This window comes from Sinocyclocheilus anshuiensis, unplaced genomic scaffold, assembly GCF_001515605.1.
Source record: "Sinocyclocheilus anshuiensis isolate Anshui unplaced genomic scaffold, SAMN03320099.WGS_v1.1 scaffold106, whole genome shotgun sequence".
NCBI classification, from domain to species: Eukaryota; Metazoa; Chordata; class Actinopteri; order Cypriniformes; family Cyprinidae; genus Sinocyclocheilus; species Sinocyclocheilus anshuiensis.
The window spans coordinates 969,816-985,726 of record NW_015542347.1 but is presented as its reverse complement, the minus strand read 5'-3'; the positions used below and the strand labels follow the sequence as shown (position 1 = coordinate 985,726).

At 34.6% G+C, this 15,911-nt stretch overlaps 1 protein-coding gene across 3 annotated transcripts in view; it reads right to left on the bottom strand.

Moving 5' to 3' along the window:
• Positions 1-15,911, bottom strand: part of LOC107691427 (POU domain, class 6, transcription factor 2-like) — a 116,223-nt gene that overhangs the window by 5,028 nt on the left and 95,284 nt on the right. For all 3 annotated transcript variants that reach the window (XM_016490017.1, XM_016490018.1, XM_016490019.1), the window contains exons 7-9: positions 7,701-7,910; positions 5,600-5,756; positions 3,362-3,530 (exon numbers count right to left, since the gene is read on the bottom strand). In XM_016490017.1, coding sequence (XP_016345503.1) covers positions 3,362-3,530; positions 5,600-5,756; positions 7,701-7,910 — 536 coding nt within the window. The remainder of the gene's footprint in view (positions 1-3,361; positions 3,531-5,599; positions 5,757-7,700; positions 7,911-15,911) is intronic.

The following is a 15,911-nucleotide window of genomic DNA, read 5'->3' as shown; positions in this document are numbered from 1 at the left end:
TGTGTGTGTGTGTGTGTGTGTGTGTCTTATTATCTATATATATATTTTCCAACTCCAAAATGCCAGACTCAAATCATAAATTTAAGTAATGCAGTTAATAACATCTACACTATGTCAAGGATGTTTGAGACAAAATTTCAAAGGTTTGATCGGAACATTTACTAAATATACTGTATATGATACAATTTTCCCTGCTCTTCCCATTCAAAAGACGTCCGGTAAGAACATAATTTTTTTTTTTTTAGATGAATAAAGAGGGCAGTCTTGAGATAGAAATGAAGCGAGCAAACTGCAGTGGGAAAAGTAGGTTTGATTAAATATATATACAGTCATGTTAAGCAGCTCTTCTGCCCAATTTGTTGTGCAAATTATAGATGGCAGCTTTGCAGCCTGAGAAAGATGAATCATTGATGTGAATCCAGTGTTTTAATGTGGATTAATGTTGTAAATCCACACGGCTTAAAAGTGGAAAAGCGATTCCCATCTCGCAATTATGTGATGATATGACATCTTATGAGCATCCGTGTGCAACGGTGCATGCAAAAGAGGGCTTGTGCCAAGAACGGCTGTGAACCACTCCGTGTAAAAGGAGGAAAATTTAATTTGACGCACTGAGTATGGTGTATTTAACAGATTTAAACAAACGATTATAATAATAATAAGATTTGAATATTTATCTACAGTATTTACTATATTCTTATTCTCAATAAATTTAGTATGTCAAATGTGTATTTTCTGATTTCATTGCAGTAATGTCAGATGCTTCACATCAGTCATAAGGCATCTGGATTCTCCGGGCTTTAATAATGACCTCTGTCTCTGATCAGTTTGACGATGCACCTTTGTGATTGTTCAGACGAACCAATAAAGCTTTTTTCCACTGTGAACTATGAGATCGGACAAGATAGAGACATCTGTCAGGCCGAGTTTGACTGAGCAAAGACTACAAGAGCCCCAAGAGCTCACACACTCACAAGCGAAAACGCGTTCACCTCTTTCCCCTCTTGTCTCTGCTGATGTAAACTAAACTAAAGCATGTGAAGTCTGCCTTTAAAGCCAAAAACACTCTGCACACTGTCATGTCCAATGTCATACAAATGAACAAATAATGAAAAAAAATCCTCCCTTCCCTTCTGACGAGATGAAAGGACGCATATAGAGAAAAACATCACATCACCTGTTTATTTTGGAAACTAATGGCTTTTAATGTATGCTATAAATATCTAAATAATGCATGCGGCTAAATATTTCATACAGGATTTTTAAGACTTTCTGCACTAGTTTGAAGCTTCATAAGGAATTCCCTCACTCTCCCTCCACCGAGCAATTTCAGGTTTTATCGGCCGTTCGTTGCTGATATGATAAAATTTTAAAAAGCGTGTGATGGCGGCATGTCAGATAAACACAAGTGTCTCATCAGACGAACCATAAGCCTTTTGCAATCCCTCTGCATTAAAATGAAAAGGAAACCGGAAACTCTGAACTATAAACCTTAATGTGTCACACAGAGATGATGTGTGGCAAGTTCATTCAAACAAGGTTTGAGTAATTTTATATCAAGTATAATTAATGCGTGTTGTGTTTTTATTATTTTGAGTATTGTTCATATTGCTTATTTTGCACTTTCCTTGAATACGGTACACTTTGTATTACTTTTGTAGAGTATTACAGGCACAAAACCCTTGTTTATGTTGTGAGAACGATCATAAATGTAAGATATACTCAGAGCATACTGCATCTCACAATTAAAAAATGCATTATTTTAACTTATTTCCAATTAATTGTACTAAATCATATATTCAATTCTTTACTAATTCCAAGTACTAAAAATTTAACATTTACATATTATCAATTTACTTGACCCCTCAAGATCCTCAAGATCAACAAGAAAAAAAATTAAACACATAAAATCTTTTATTATTATTATCATTATTTATAAATAATCTACCTAAATATATTATTTAGAAATTAGTTTCTTATTCCTATCCTTATTTATTTCCAGCGCAGAAACTTTACTGTAATCTGACATCACATTTGTCCTCTTTTTGGTGCAAATGTTCTCCTGATGTATGCAGGAACTACTAAAGTCCCCTCAATGAAAAACAGAATTTTCACTATAATGATGATGTTAAATATTTGATTTACTAATGTTACAAAATGTCCCAGTTTATGCCCAAATCCGTTTTGCCGTTCCACTGTGGAAAACCACGTTCATTAAAAGTCAAGCCCTGTCAGGTTCCTTTCAGCTAAATGTCATGTGAATACATGGCATTGGACCTTAGAAATTAAGTGGTTTAAGTGCTTCTTGTAATACCACAGCTGATGCATTTTACATTAGTAACTGAATCTTTTCATATAGACAGTGCAAAGATGAGTGGAGACAGGCACAGACAGGACTAAAACAGATGGGTCTGACATAAATTGCACATCAGTTAACATCTCTGTTTAACACCTTAATTATTTGTAGTTAAATATAAATAGGGTACTACTTGTATGTAAACCTGGGTGACACTAATGTGCAAAGTAGACTACTATTTATCTACCTATCTATTGATTATGATATTGATTAAGTTATGGTTTGCACAAAAAAAAAATACACACACACACAGGTTTGTTTTTATGGTTTATGGGGACTCTCCATAGGCGTAATGGTTTTTATACTGTACAGACCGTATTTTCGATTGCCCTACACCAACCCTACACCTAAACCTACCCGTCACAGGAATCTTTCTGCATTTTTAGATTTTCAAAAAAACTAATTCTGAATTATTTATAAGCCTTTTGAATTACACACTGAAAATGTCCTCATAAAGCACCTTCTCGTTGTAATAGCTATGTCATACCCATGTTATTATACAAATTTGTGTCCTCATAAACCACATAAACATGCACACACACACACACATATATATATATATATATATATATATATATATATATATATATATATATATATATATATATATATATATATATATATATATATATATATATATATATATATATATATATATATATATATATATATATATATATATATATATATATATATATATATATATATATATATATATATATATATATATATATATATATATATATATATATATATATATATATATATATATATATATATATATATATATATATATATATATATATATATATATATATATATATATATATATATATATATATATATATATATATATATATATATATATATATATATATATATATATATATATACATACATTTGACTTTTTTTTGTTGTTTTTTTTTGTTTAAAAAAAATTATTATATAAATATTATTTAATTTAATTATTATATAAATATTGTTATAGCTGTTAGACCTCCATACCTGCAGATGGCAGACTGGCTGTAGGCAGGTCCTTCAGTTGCACTGAGAGCCTGGCCCACCTGAGTTTGAGTCAGACCCAGAGACAGCCGGCGAATTTTAAACGCTTTGGCGAATTCTCGAATCTCCTCCAGGTTCACACCATCCACCTCACTGGGGGCAGTCTGAGGATCTGTAAAACAGACGAGAAAAGAATAAAGCTGCAACTCTCCATTCACAAATTCATAACCTTGAAACAATGCAATGTTACTCCAATTTTGCCTGTATTTTATATCGACATTGAAGACCTTCTAGCTATTTCAAGCAGATGCTTGAATAACAGACAATTTCTATGAAATCATTTCAGTTTACGTTTTCAATATACTGCATTTATGCTTTTGTTTTGACTTTGTCTTCATCTTCTTGTTATTATCTTGCATGATCTAATATAACAGGAATATCTCGAGAGTCTTCAGAGAGTAAATGCATACCTGAATTTAAGTATAATATGCCAAGACTTCAAAATAGCTTCCATTCATTTATTATTCCTGTGTTATTTTCCAACCATTGACAGATTTTTCTTAAGATATGGTTTCTGATTTCCAGGCTTACATAAAAGTGTAAAAGCCAGTGACATTTAAAATTAATCTGTTCTTATTAGGCAAGCTGGAATTACACTTCTCAAATGAATCCTTCCGTGAATTGCATTCAAAATGCCTTTATGAAAGCAATGAATATTCATTTTAGGCTTTATTATGGGTAATTTTGCTATAAAAGACAGAGGTATGCAAAGATTCAATTTCAATTTGATTAATTTAGCAGCTTTAGAAATGATTTTTCTTAAGATATGGTTTCTGATTTCCAGGCTTACATAAAAGTGTAAAAGCCAGTGACATTTAAAATTAATCTGTTCTTATTAGGCAAGCTGGAATTACACTTCTCAAATGAATCCTTCCGTGAATTGCATTCAAAATGCCTTTATGAAAGCAATGAATATTCATTTTAGGCTTTATTATTGGTAATTTTGCTATAAAAGACAGAGGTATGCAAAGATTCAATTTCAATTTGATTCATTTAGCAGCTTTAGAAATGCACTTCAGGGTCTGTAGTTTCAAGACGGCATTTTAGGATAATAAAACGTGATTGGGTATTATACATCACTGCCAGGTGGTCTTACATCTTGCTTAAATAAGAAAAGTTTGGCCGACTAAATAATTCATGGGCGTCATTATGAATGAATTATTAAAAGAATCCATCAGACATATTTAAAGTCAAACTCTATTGAACCAGCACCCTGTCACTCTTCATATGCAAATCCGATTTTGAAACCTGAACTTGCTCCTGTGCAATATTGAAAATCCCTGAGTTAAATGCAGCAGTTTTGTATTTTGACCACATAATAATCATTTATGACAAACTTGTCAGGGCACATTGCCTTTTGCCTTGTTGTTGCGTTCATTGCTGAACTGTAAAAATGAATTCCTTTTAAATAATGTTCTTAGATTTAAGAATTTGACCCCAAAAGGACAACCATGACCGATTTCATGTCTCAACCCAAAAGTGTGATTTGATACTGTTATTATGATTTCCACCACATCAAATAAAATACGATAAAAAGATTTGCCAAATGCAAAACGTGCACGGTCCTTGAAAATAAGCTATTTTTTCCATCCGAGCTGAATGTGGTGGCTGTGGGGTCAGTCAGACTTTTTTCCCCCCTCCATTCAAAGCATGTTCTGGGGAATTAACGTTAGCCAAGGACATCGCTACAAACACAATCTGGCATGGAGAGCTGCGCCACAGCGGTAAACTGATGAAATGAATAGAGAATGCTAAAGGTATTGTGTATGTTTTGAACAAAACAAAATGGAAAAAAAAAATGAAAACACAACACTCCATTGGTTATATCCACAGCAAGTTGATCAATGGCAACTTCCTGTTTATTGAATTTAAAACTCCATTGCAGATGGTTTTAGGCCAATTGGCTATGACAAATGAGAATATATCTAAGTAAAACAGTTTTTAAAAGGGCCGCCGTGGCTCTGACAGGCTGGAGGGAGTGATTTATATGTGGTGCTTGTCGAGGCCAAAGCCGTTCTAAACACAACCTTCCATTCATTAGGTCTACAGTTTGGTCAGCTAGATGACAGAATCAACTAAAATCTGATAAAAACAGAATGAAAAGGAAGAATATTTTAGTTAACACTCATCTAAAAAACATATATCCACCAGCTAACATGTAGAGGTATGCTGCACACTCACTGCTGACTAGCTGCCCGACGCTAAGAGCCGAGGATGAGGATGACGATGTTGTGGAGGAGGAAGAGGCCTGGCGGAGGGGGCTCTGGCTGTGGGGCATACGGAGCAGACTCGGCTGAGACACAGGAGGAGCCTGTGAAGTCTGACCGGCCTGCGACAGCTGTGGAAATACACACATGAGCTGTTATACACACTTAAGTAGGTGAACAACAACACAATGTAAATAGATTAAGCTCTGACAAAAAAGTATGATTAATATATTACCAGTATATATATCGTACCTGAATTACCATGGTAGATCAGATCAAGGTAATAAAGTACTATTTAAGGTTCAAGCACAAGGTTAAACCCAATCAAAAGCATTTGTTGCACAATGTTGATTACTATTCATTTGGACTCAGCCCTGTTTTGTTTAAAAAAGAAAAATAATTGAGGCTATGGTGAGCCACTTACAATGGAAGTGAATGGGGTCCATTTTTAGAGGATTTAAAAGCATAAATTTGAAACTTATAATTTTACAAAAGCACTCACATGAATTATTCTGCTAAAACTCAAGTATTATTTGAGTTGCAAACTTTTTTGGTTGTTTTTGGTTAAAGATGACATTATCATTGCAAACAAGCTAGAATTGGATATAAATTACACAGAAAAGGTCAATAAGTAATATTTTCACACTAAATCATGTTACCACATATTGTTTTCATCTTGTGACTATTCTATTACCTAAAAAAAGTATTTTTCTCAGCATTTGTGGACATACTATACAGAATGCATCACAATTTTGCAAATGCAATTTGATCATGAAACTACAGAAAATAAAATAAAGAGGCTAATTGCTATTTCAAGAGAAAACAGATTTGGAGTCATGTGGTTGTTTACAAGGCAACACTGTTGAGTCTTTTATTAGAAATTCATAGCCTGTTTATTAGAGATGAGAAATGTGGACAGGTGGAGATTATAAAGGTCGCATTCAATTTCCCATTGAACACGGCTGTCAGATACTTTAAAGTACATAAACGGAACGACAGCGTTTGGCTATTCAGCACCGAAACCTTAACACAAAAAGGAAAACACACACGTTTACTGAGCCCAGAAATCAAAATTATGTGGCTACAATGTGAGTCATTATTATGGGCAATGTGGCATGACTGCAGCACCATACATTTTCATGTTTTATGCACCATCGAGCGCCTCTTGTAGATGGTGCATCTCCACTCTTCAAGAAAGCAAGCGTCTCATCTGTCTAAAAGTGGGTTGGCTTCTCTCTGCTGTTCTCTTGCACTATTAATTCTCCTCTGTGTGTTTGTGTTTGTGCGTGAGTGTGTTTTTCTTTGGATGCTGAGAGATGTCAGTAGTGTTGCACACACTGTCAGAACTGTCGACAGGTCTGTGAGAATTACCGAGCTTCAGTGGATCTCTCTGCTGCCACCGTGTTTGACAGCCATAAATTATCGCTGCATGAAATGTTTGGGAGTCAATTGAAACGCAGACAAATCCATAAACATTATTACAAATGCATTACTGCGTTTACGTCTGTGATCAAAGGTTCCAGTAAATATGACAGTTGCATCCAACAGAAATGAGGTTGACCTATAGATGCTTTTATTGTCGACCGCTGTAGATTATAGGGTGAGTCGGCGAATAATATGCATGCCTGTATAGTCTGCTGTGTTTTGCACTGTTGTTAGGCTCTTTAAATGTGTTGTCTTCCTACCTTTTTGATTATTATTTGATATCAGAGGTTGATCATTGTTATTTAGGGATGATTTATATGAAAGTTTGATTATTGTTATGCATTATTATAGGTGCAAGGCCTTTAAATGCAGTGTTACTGTGCAAGGGCTGTATGATTGGGTTTTCTTGGCATACAGTATCTGGCTTACACATGTTTTTGGCTTTATGATGTTGTATATTATAGGTTACTTTGGGATTGTTAGGATATATCATGCATATTTCACAAAATGTCAGCACATCAGAGTCATATTCAGCACTTTAAATGTTTCTTACATTGAAAATTTATATTTGATATTATGTTTTCAGGTACTTCATATAAAATGTAAATCAACACGCCATAAAATCATTCTTTTAAACAGTCACCGCATACCTGCTGTCCAGGTTTAATGGGTGACAGTGTGATTCCCTGGGTGTTGATCACTGGCAGGATCTGGTTGCCAATCACAGTGGCTATAATCTGACCCTGTGCATTGGTCAGCAGCTGCGGTGTGATTGGCTGGACCTGCAGTGAGGGAGTGCCACCCCCTGATTGGCTTGAAGGTCCTACAGAGTTTGGCATCAGAGGGATCGTACCAATGATCTATAAAGAAGGAAGGGAAAGAGAAATACAATTCAGGTTATTCTCACAGTAATCAACAATATTTAATCTACTCTATTGGTAAGATTTTTTTATGTTTTTGATAGTCTCTTATGCTCACCAGGGCTGCATTTATTTGATTATAAATACAATAAAAATTGTAATATTATGAAATTTTATATAACTGCTTTCTATTTTAATTTATTTTAAAATACAATTTATTCCTGTGATGACAAAGCTGAATTTTCAGCAGGCATGTTGCCTGTTTTCAGTGTTACAAATCCTTTAGAAATATAATATGCAGACTTGGTGCTTAAGAAACATGCCTTTTTTTTTTACATTTGCTAAATATTTACATGGTTTAGTAGTTAGTATTTGCACTTTGTTCAAATGTGTTTTACGGGATTTGTGCAATTTTTTTAGAATGAGAGACTTGAAAATTTTTGTTTGTACTGTTGGACAAATAACAAAGGTATTAATTCATTAATTAATTTAATATTTTTGTGAAAAGCGTGATGATTTTTTTATTCTTTTTTAAAATAAAAAATCTTTTGTAACATTATAAATGTCTTCACTATCACTTTTAATCAAGTACAGTATGCAAAAACAACAACAACAACTTTTGAATGTCATATAATTAATATATTAATATTTATATACACAGCATTTTACACAAGCACATATCTCCTCATGCATGCATGTTGATTTATGTTTGTGCAAAAATACACTTTATTACTGGCTCTGTATGGTACAGTGTTATTCAGTTGGACATGACAAAGATCATGATCACTTCTAATCTTTGGACCTGATAAACACAACAAAGACATCAAGCTAGAGCACTTCATATACTCTGAGGACCTCATCAGTGTCAGAGCATCAAAGTTCTCCGATTTTACCGAATAGAGGGCTACTTAGTACGGGGTGGAGAAAATAGACTGTATAACCTTTTTATTTTTGACAGAGGCTTGAAAGACATACACACACTCATACATTACCACTTGCACTGAACCACAAACCCAGATGAACGTACACAGTGTACACACAGACACAAGTATGGGCACATGAAAGCCCCCCACACAAAATGTGCTCTCTGCTCCTCTCTAAAGGTCAGGCTCTGAGTACCTTTATGTGTGCTGGTGCACACCACTGACTGTATTATCTATCATAAGACCAGAGGAAAAATCTATGTGTGTGTGTGTAAAATGCAGAGAAGGGTCGAGTTAATAACATAGCCTCTTAACCACTCGTCCCCCCAATAAAACACACACACACACACACACACACACACTATTATAATTCTGGTCCAAGTATCCATAAGGGATGCCCTCCTCCCACAGTCCTTTTCTCTGGTCTTCACACCCCCCTTTCTCCAGTTGTCACAGATCAAAGGCCATAACCCTTTGTAGCTGCAGTGTTTTACCTCTCAAGGCCACGGCTTCAATGAGCCATGTAGAACAACTGCGCTGGAGAAAAGGACCCAACGCCGCCTCCTGACACACAACAACGGTTTAAATCAGTGGAATTGCAAGACGTAAGACTTTCATCTTACCTCTTTCATCCAGAGCACCACAACTACACTCACAAGCAGTGTGCAATGCATTAATGAAGGTGATCAAAATGCTTGAGTCACCCAACAGTGCGTAATAAAAAACATTTTTAAATTTTTTTTTTACTCATAATACATATATTAGTCACCATGACATCAAAATTGACACTAATTATACTACCTTTCAAAAGTTAACAAGGCTGCATTTATTTGATCACAAATATGTAATTTATTCCTGTGATGGCAAAACTTAATTTTCTTCAGTGTTGCATGATCCTTTAGAAATCATTGTAATATGTTGATTTGCTGCTCAAGAAACGTTTCTTATTATGAAGGTTGAAAATAGTTTTGCTGCTTAATTTTCTTTTTTGGGGAAACACTTTTTTCAGGATTCTTCGATGAATAGAAAGTTAAAAGGAATAGAAAGTGTTTATTTGAAATGTATTGAAATCTTTTATAACGATGTAAAAGTCACTTTTGAAAAAAATTAATGCAACCTTCCTGAATAAAAGTGTTAATTTCTTTAAAAACAAAAATACTGACCACAAACTTTTGAATGGTAATGTATATGTTCCTGGTCTTCTTATGAAAAATTTACAGTATAAGCATACATTCTTCCAAGATGCAGATTCTTCCAAGATCGAAATGTTTGTTTGCCTTTGTGATCATGTTTCAGGAGGATAGTAGTGCTACATAATGGACTTTATGCTCACCAATTAAGACTCAATTTTTGCAATTCAATGAATTCAAGTAACACTCCAAAGAGAAAGGAAAACTTGAAATCGCATCATATGACCCCTTTAAGAAAAAAAAATCCTCTCTGAATATCTTGTATCTTTAATATTATGTCATCTTACAGCTTTAAAATAGGTTGTAAGTGTTGTTTTACGTTAATGTTAAAGCTGGATCCTTAGCCTAGCCTCTTTAAAAGGGGGGTGAATCTAAAGTTAAGATCCCATTAAAATTAAGTCAAATTAAAATATGTGACCCTTGACCACAAAACCAGTCACAAGGTTTTTTTTTTCTTTAAATTGAGATTTATACATCTGAAAGCTGAATAAATAAGCTTTCCATTGATGTATGGTTCATTAGGATAGGACAATATTTGGCTGAGATACAGCTATTTGAAAATCTGGAATCTGAAGGTGCAAAAAAAACCAAATCTAAATATTGAGAAAATTGCCTTTAAAGTTGTCCAAATGAAGTTCTTAGTGATACATATTTTTAATCAAAAATTAAGTTTTGATATATTTATGGTAGGAAATTTACAAAATATCTTCATGGAACATGATCTTTACTTAATATCCTAATGATTTTTGGCATAAAAAAAAATCTATAATTTTGACCCATACAATGTATTGTTGGCCATTGCTACAAATATACCCATGCTACTTAAGACTGGTTTTGTGGTCCAGGGTCACATATAATACACAATTACTCTGCTCTGCAATGAAGAATCATAAAGTATGTAAATACATTAATATGCTTTAAAACACAGTGATTAATTTTTAAAGGTTCAAGACCCTTGGCCTAGAGGTATGGACATGAGCTGTACCAATGTGCAGACACACTGAACTGTGGTGCTCATGCTAGAGGTGCAAGTTCAAGTCTAGCACACACTTTGCCAAGAAACAAAAGTGCAAAACCCCCCAAAATAAAACCGAGAGGAACGGAAAGCATTAAAAAGCACTGTTCCTCAGTGTGTGTGTGTATATATGTGTGCACATGTCTGATATACCACCTAGACTGAAAAAGCACCATTGATCTATTGCGTATAATTTACCCTCGCCTGCCAGCGGACCCCCAGCTGCGCTAACAAGCTCTGCATCTGTATAATCTCTGACCGTTCCTCTCCTCAGCCTGTTCCCTCCTCTCTTTGACATAATGACGATGGAGCGGTGGAAAAAAGGAGGGCTGACTATGTGTAATTCACCCTCAGCACGGCTCATTTGGTTGCGTTGCTTCGCATTAAGCGTCAGATAATTTATCTCTCTCTCCCTCCCTCCTTCCGTCGCTCTTTATCGCTCTCTCAATCCTCCGCGGCCCTCTCTCCTGCCACTTAACATATTTTATTGTGCGGTGTGGCGCTCGTGTCCCCCGACATGGCATTTGCATGCTGTCTTGTCTCAGGGCTTGTTCCGCTCAATTATTCACTCTCATTGGACTAAGTGGCTGCTCTAACACAAGCAATAATACAGCACACGAGCTGACAGCTACATACTGTCCCGGGCTGCTCTGAATAATAGCCCCGTTCACAGCTTACTGTGGGATACAAGACTTGTTTTTACACCTGCAACTGCATTAACCGCAAACCAAAACTGCACTGTAAAAAACACTGTCAATCATTTCTGCCATTTCTATATGATTTTATGAGGTTTCAGAGTTTCAATTTGATTTCTTTCACTAGTTTAATCAATTATGCTGTTAGGCCTGCACTTTGTGTACTCTTGCTGTACTTTCCAGCACAAGACATGCCAAAACTAAATTATGCAGATTACTGTTGTTGTTTTATTGTTTGCTACATGTACGTGTGTCTAGTTGAATATTTTTATTTATTGGCTCCTTGGTCTGTACAGATCATTTTAATAGGGATATGCCAAGAGTAGTAATATCAACTTCGTGATTAACACTGAACATTTTAAATCTACTTCATATAGAGGCTAAATTACGATTAAAAATGATTTCAGGGAAGAAACTAAACTTTAAAGGATAGTTCACCCAAAACTGAAAATTCAGTTATTCCTCATGTAGTTCCAAATTGGAATGCCTTGCTTTCTTCTGTGGAACATGAAAGAAGATCATTTTATCCAGTGTTGTTTCAGATCCCAATAACAGTCATTTTTCAAAATTTCTTCCCTTATATTCCACAGAAGAAAGTAAGTCGTACAGATTTGGAACGATATGTGGGATGACAGAATTGTAATTTTTGGGTAAACTAACCCTTTACATTTTTTAATTGATGTGAGTTGAAATTTCAGTGTATGATGTTTGTCCAAAATAAAGCCGCTAAGCTATAAAATAAAAATGCAGAATGACAAATTAAGTTTAAAATGGTTTCCATCAACATCTGACATGTTAGAGTTGACATGTTCCTCATAAATCTGTATAAGTAGCAAATAAAAATCCATCTGATTTGGTAAAACTGTGGGAAACATATGTGGACTTTGCCGGTGACTCGATCACGTTGGGTGTTTGATGTAAACAATCTCCTGAAACATTGTCAACCAATCCAGCATGAGCCTGTGCTACGCTTATAAATCTGATCATGTATTTTGTCCGCATGAGGAACACCTGCCTCAAATGGCAGGAGATAAAAGAATTACTATGAAGTAAATTCTAAAGGGTCCATATATTGTGTCATACGTTTGTCAATAACTGTTTTTTCTTGTTCTTATACTATATAAGACTTGCTTTTGTTCTTCCACACTTTATATGTGTTTTACACTGTGGTGAGCGTTCATCTCCTTTCCTCCTTTTCTCCCTCTCTCTCTCTCTGTTTCTCCTCTTTGAGCAGAACTCATTAAGATTATACTGGCAGTGATTCCCAGGGAATGTCATCTCTTCCTGCAGCCAGGCCAATCTTCAGCGTTAGCCATGGCCGCCAGGCAATATCCCTGCCCATTTTCTGCCCTACTGCCCGCTGTTTGGAGGGGAATAGGATGGGGACACATATTGAGAGAGAATTCCAAACTTCTAACACCCGTCGCTGTGAAAGAAACACAGATCAGAAACGGTCAAACACTGCATTTTCTGATGCAGTCTTGGTCAAAGTTTTCAATTGCTTTGGTTAAATAATAAGAAATGGTTTCCTTTATATATAAAGATAAAGAAAAAAAACTATTAACATGAATTGTGGACTTTAATGGCAAGAAAGTTTATGCTAAAACAATAACACATTATATCATGCGCCCATATTGAATGTTAAAATATTCCAATTATAAAACAAAAGAACAGACAATTACACAGCAAATACAATATGTTAATTAGTATTAAATTTAATTAATATGATATAATTAATTTAAATGTAAAAATAAGTATTATTACAATTGGAAAAGACTTACACATTTTAAATGAACATTATTTATTTTTATTTCTCTCTCTCTTTCTTTCACTATTTCCCAATGGATTCTTAGTCGTAAATTTAGAAAGAAGGAGATGGAGGAAAAGTTGAAAATTCAGAGGAGGGAGATGTTTAAAGCCAAACAGTTTTAAAAGAGCTGGGAATCTTGCCCCTGCTATCATTCAGGCCCAGAAGAGACTGCTAAGGTCATTGTGGTGAAAAACTTTGATCTTCCCGCTCATTTGATCCTAAGAACAAAAAAAAAAAAAGATGAATGACTAGACATGAGAATGGATGGAAGAGGACCGTTTTAGCAAATACTGCTGTAATGTTTGCTTTATTCAGACCCCGTCCCATCTGCGAAAATACAATAGGCTAAAAAATGAAATGTTTTCACAGTCCCCCCTTTTATAATGGTTAAGTCCTTACATTTTTCGGTTTTGCAATGAGAAATGTTAACTTTGCCCCTCTCTCTCTCTCCATAAGACATTTTTAAACATAATTATTTGTAAAATTATACATTTTACAGATAAACATATCAGGCTAAGTTATATCCAAGTAATAAACTTCATTTGAATGCGTGTTATTTTCAGATAATGGCCTGTCACAATCATAAATTCTGAGCTGACGATAAATTTTCAAACAAACATATGCGATTAATGTTTTAATTGTCTGTTTTGCACGTCACTTACAGTGTAAACATAATACATTATTTTTATATTTTACTCAGAAACATAAATAGGCTGATATGTTAAGGTTGTGAAAATTATATTTTTTAAATAAAAATATTTATCTGTTTTTCCAACTTTAATCTTGTATATATGTAAATATTATAATATAAAATTTAAAATAAATGTATATAATATAATATAATATAATAATATATGCAGTCTGATAAAACCTACAGGCCTTCATTTCACATGAAGGAAGACATTTGTCTGTCTTTGTGTACCTTAGTAGTTTTTGCGTATATTTTTCCACATATTTTCTCTTTCCACAGAAATAAAGTGACTTCTCATCCTATGACTACATTTACCATGTATGAAACTCTAATGACCAAGAATGTGTTTTTTTGTTTTTTTTACCATTATGCATGTAATCCTTGATTTGTATTTGTTAACATTCTCACATTTTCCTTATTTGAATGGCAAATTGTGACTGAAATTGAAACTGCACATTTATTCCAGTTAGATCAAATAACATTAATAGCGATTAAAAATCACAGCAGGCCTGCTCAAATGCAGCAACATTCACTATTTACTTCCTTTTTCAAATGTCGACTAACACTCAATCCTCCACAAACACAACATGCATCCTTTTCTAATACACTGTTGCAATCTCTCATCCCAAATGAGACAATATTCAGCTGTGTGGCAGCTGAGGGAAAACTCTGCTACTTATAGACTGAGCTTCAAGCAACACAGCCACATTTGTGTTATTTTAGTAATCTAATATCTGGCCAACATTAATGCCTAAGAGCTAAATCAACACCCTAACCAAACAAAGAGTGCTTCAGTCCAAAGTAACACATTGCCTCATCCCTTTACTCCAACCTTTTCCTTTTTTTTTTTTTTGTTCTGTGGCAGCATCTGCTGTTCCCCTGGCCACGTCTGGGGCCTGTATTAGTATCATTTTAATGTTAAAAGCAAAAGAAGGACGGGGAATGAGGCTCAAAAGGGTGGTGGGTGTTTTAGCAGGCTCAAACTGAATAATGTGCGTCAGTAATAAGGTCGAGAGCAGAGCCTGTAGCCCTGGGCTTTGACCGTCTCAGTGACCTGATTATGTCAGCCAGTGTCGGCCGCCACGACACTACAAACACACAGCATCCCATCAACGGCATCGCCATGCCGATACGTCCAGCCAAGCCCTGCAGGCACCTCAGTATAGACAAGGCCATACCAGTTCGTTAGGTAACGTCTGCACACACTTGGCATCTTCTCATATGAGTGACAATTTATCATACACCGAACAAGTAGGGAATATAATTTATTTTTCATATAGACAAGAACTGTGCATGAATCTCAATTCAATTGTACATAAAACATAAAAATATTAATTAAAAGGTTATACCTGAAAACAGTAGTTCTTAATTCAAGATTCAAATAATTTTATTGTCTATCATGTAGTGATAGAAATCTGTCTTTGGTTAAAAGCTCAACATTCACAAAAATAATATAATAATTTAATAAAAATTAAAAAAATAAAAGTAAATAGGTGGGGGAAAAAGTAGTACCAAAACGGAAAAAGAAAAAAGAATGTACCAAAAAAAGAAATGTCAAATTAAAGTTATATATATGGCTTTTATCTGTACTTTTTTTTTGGAACGTCATTAATACTTCTATTCAGCAAGGATGTTAAATTGTTAAAAAATGATAGCAAAGACTTATACTGTCACAAA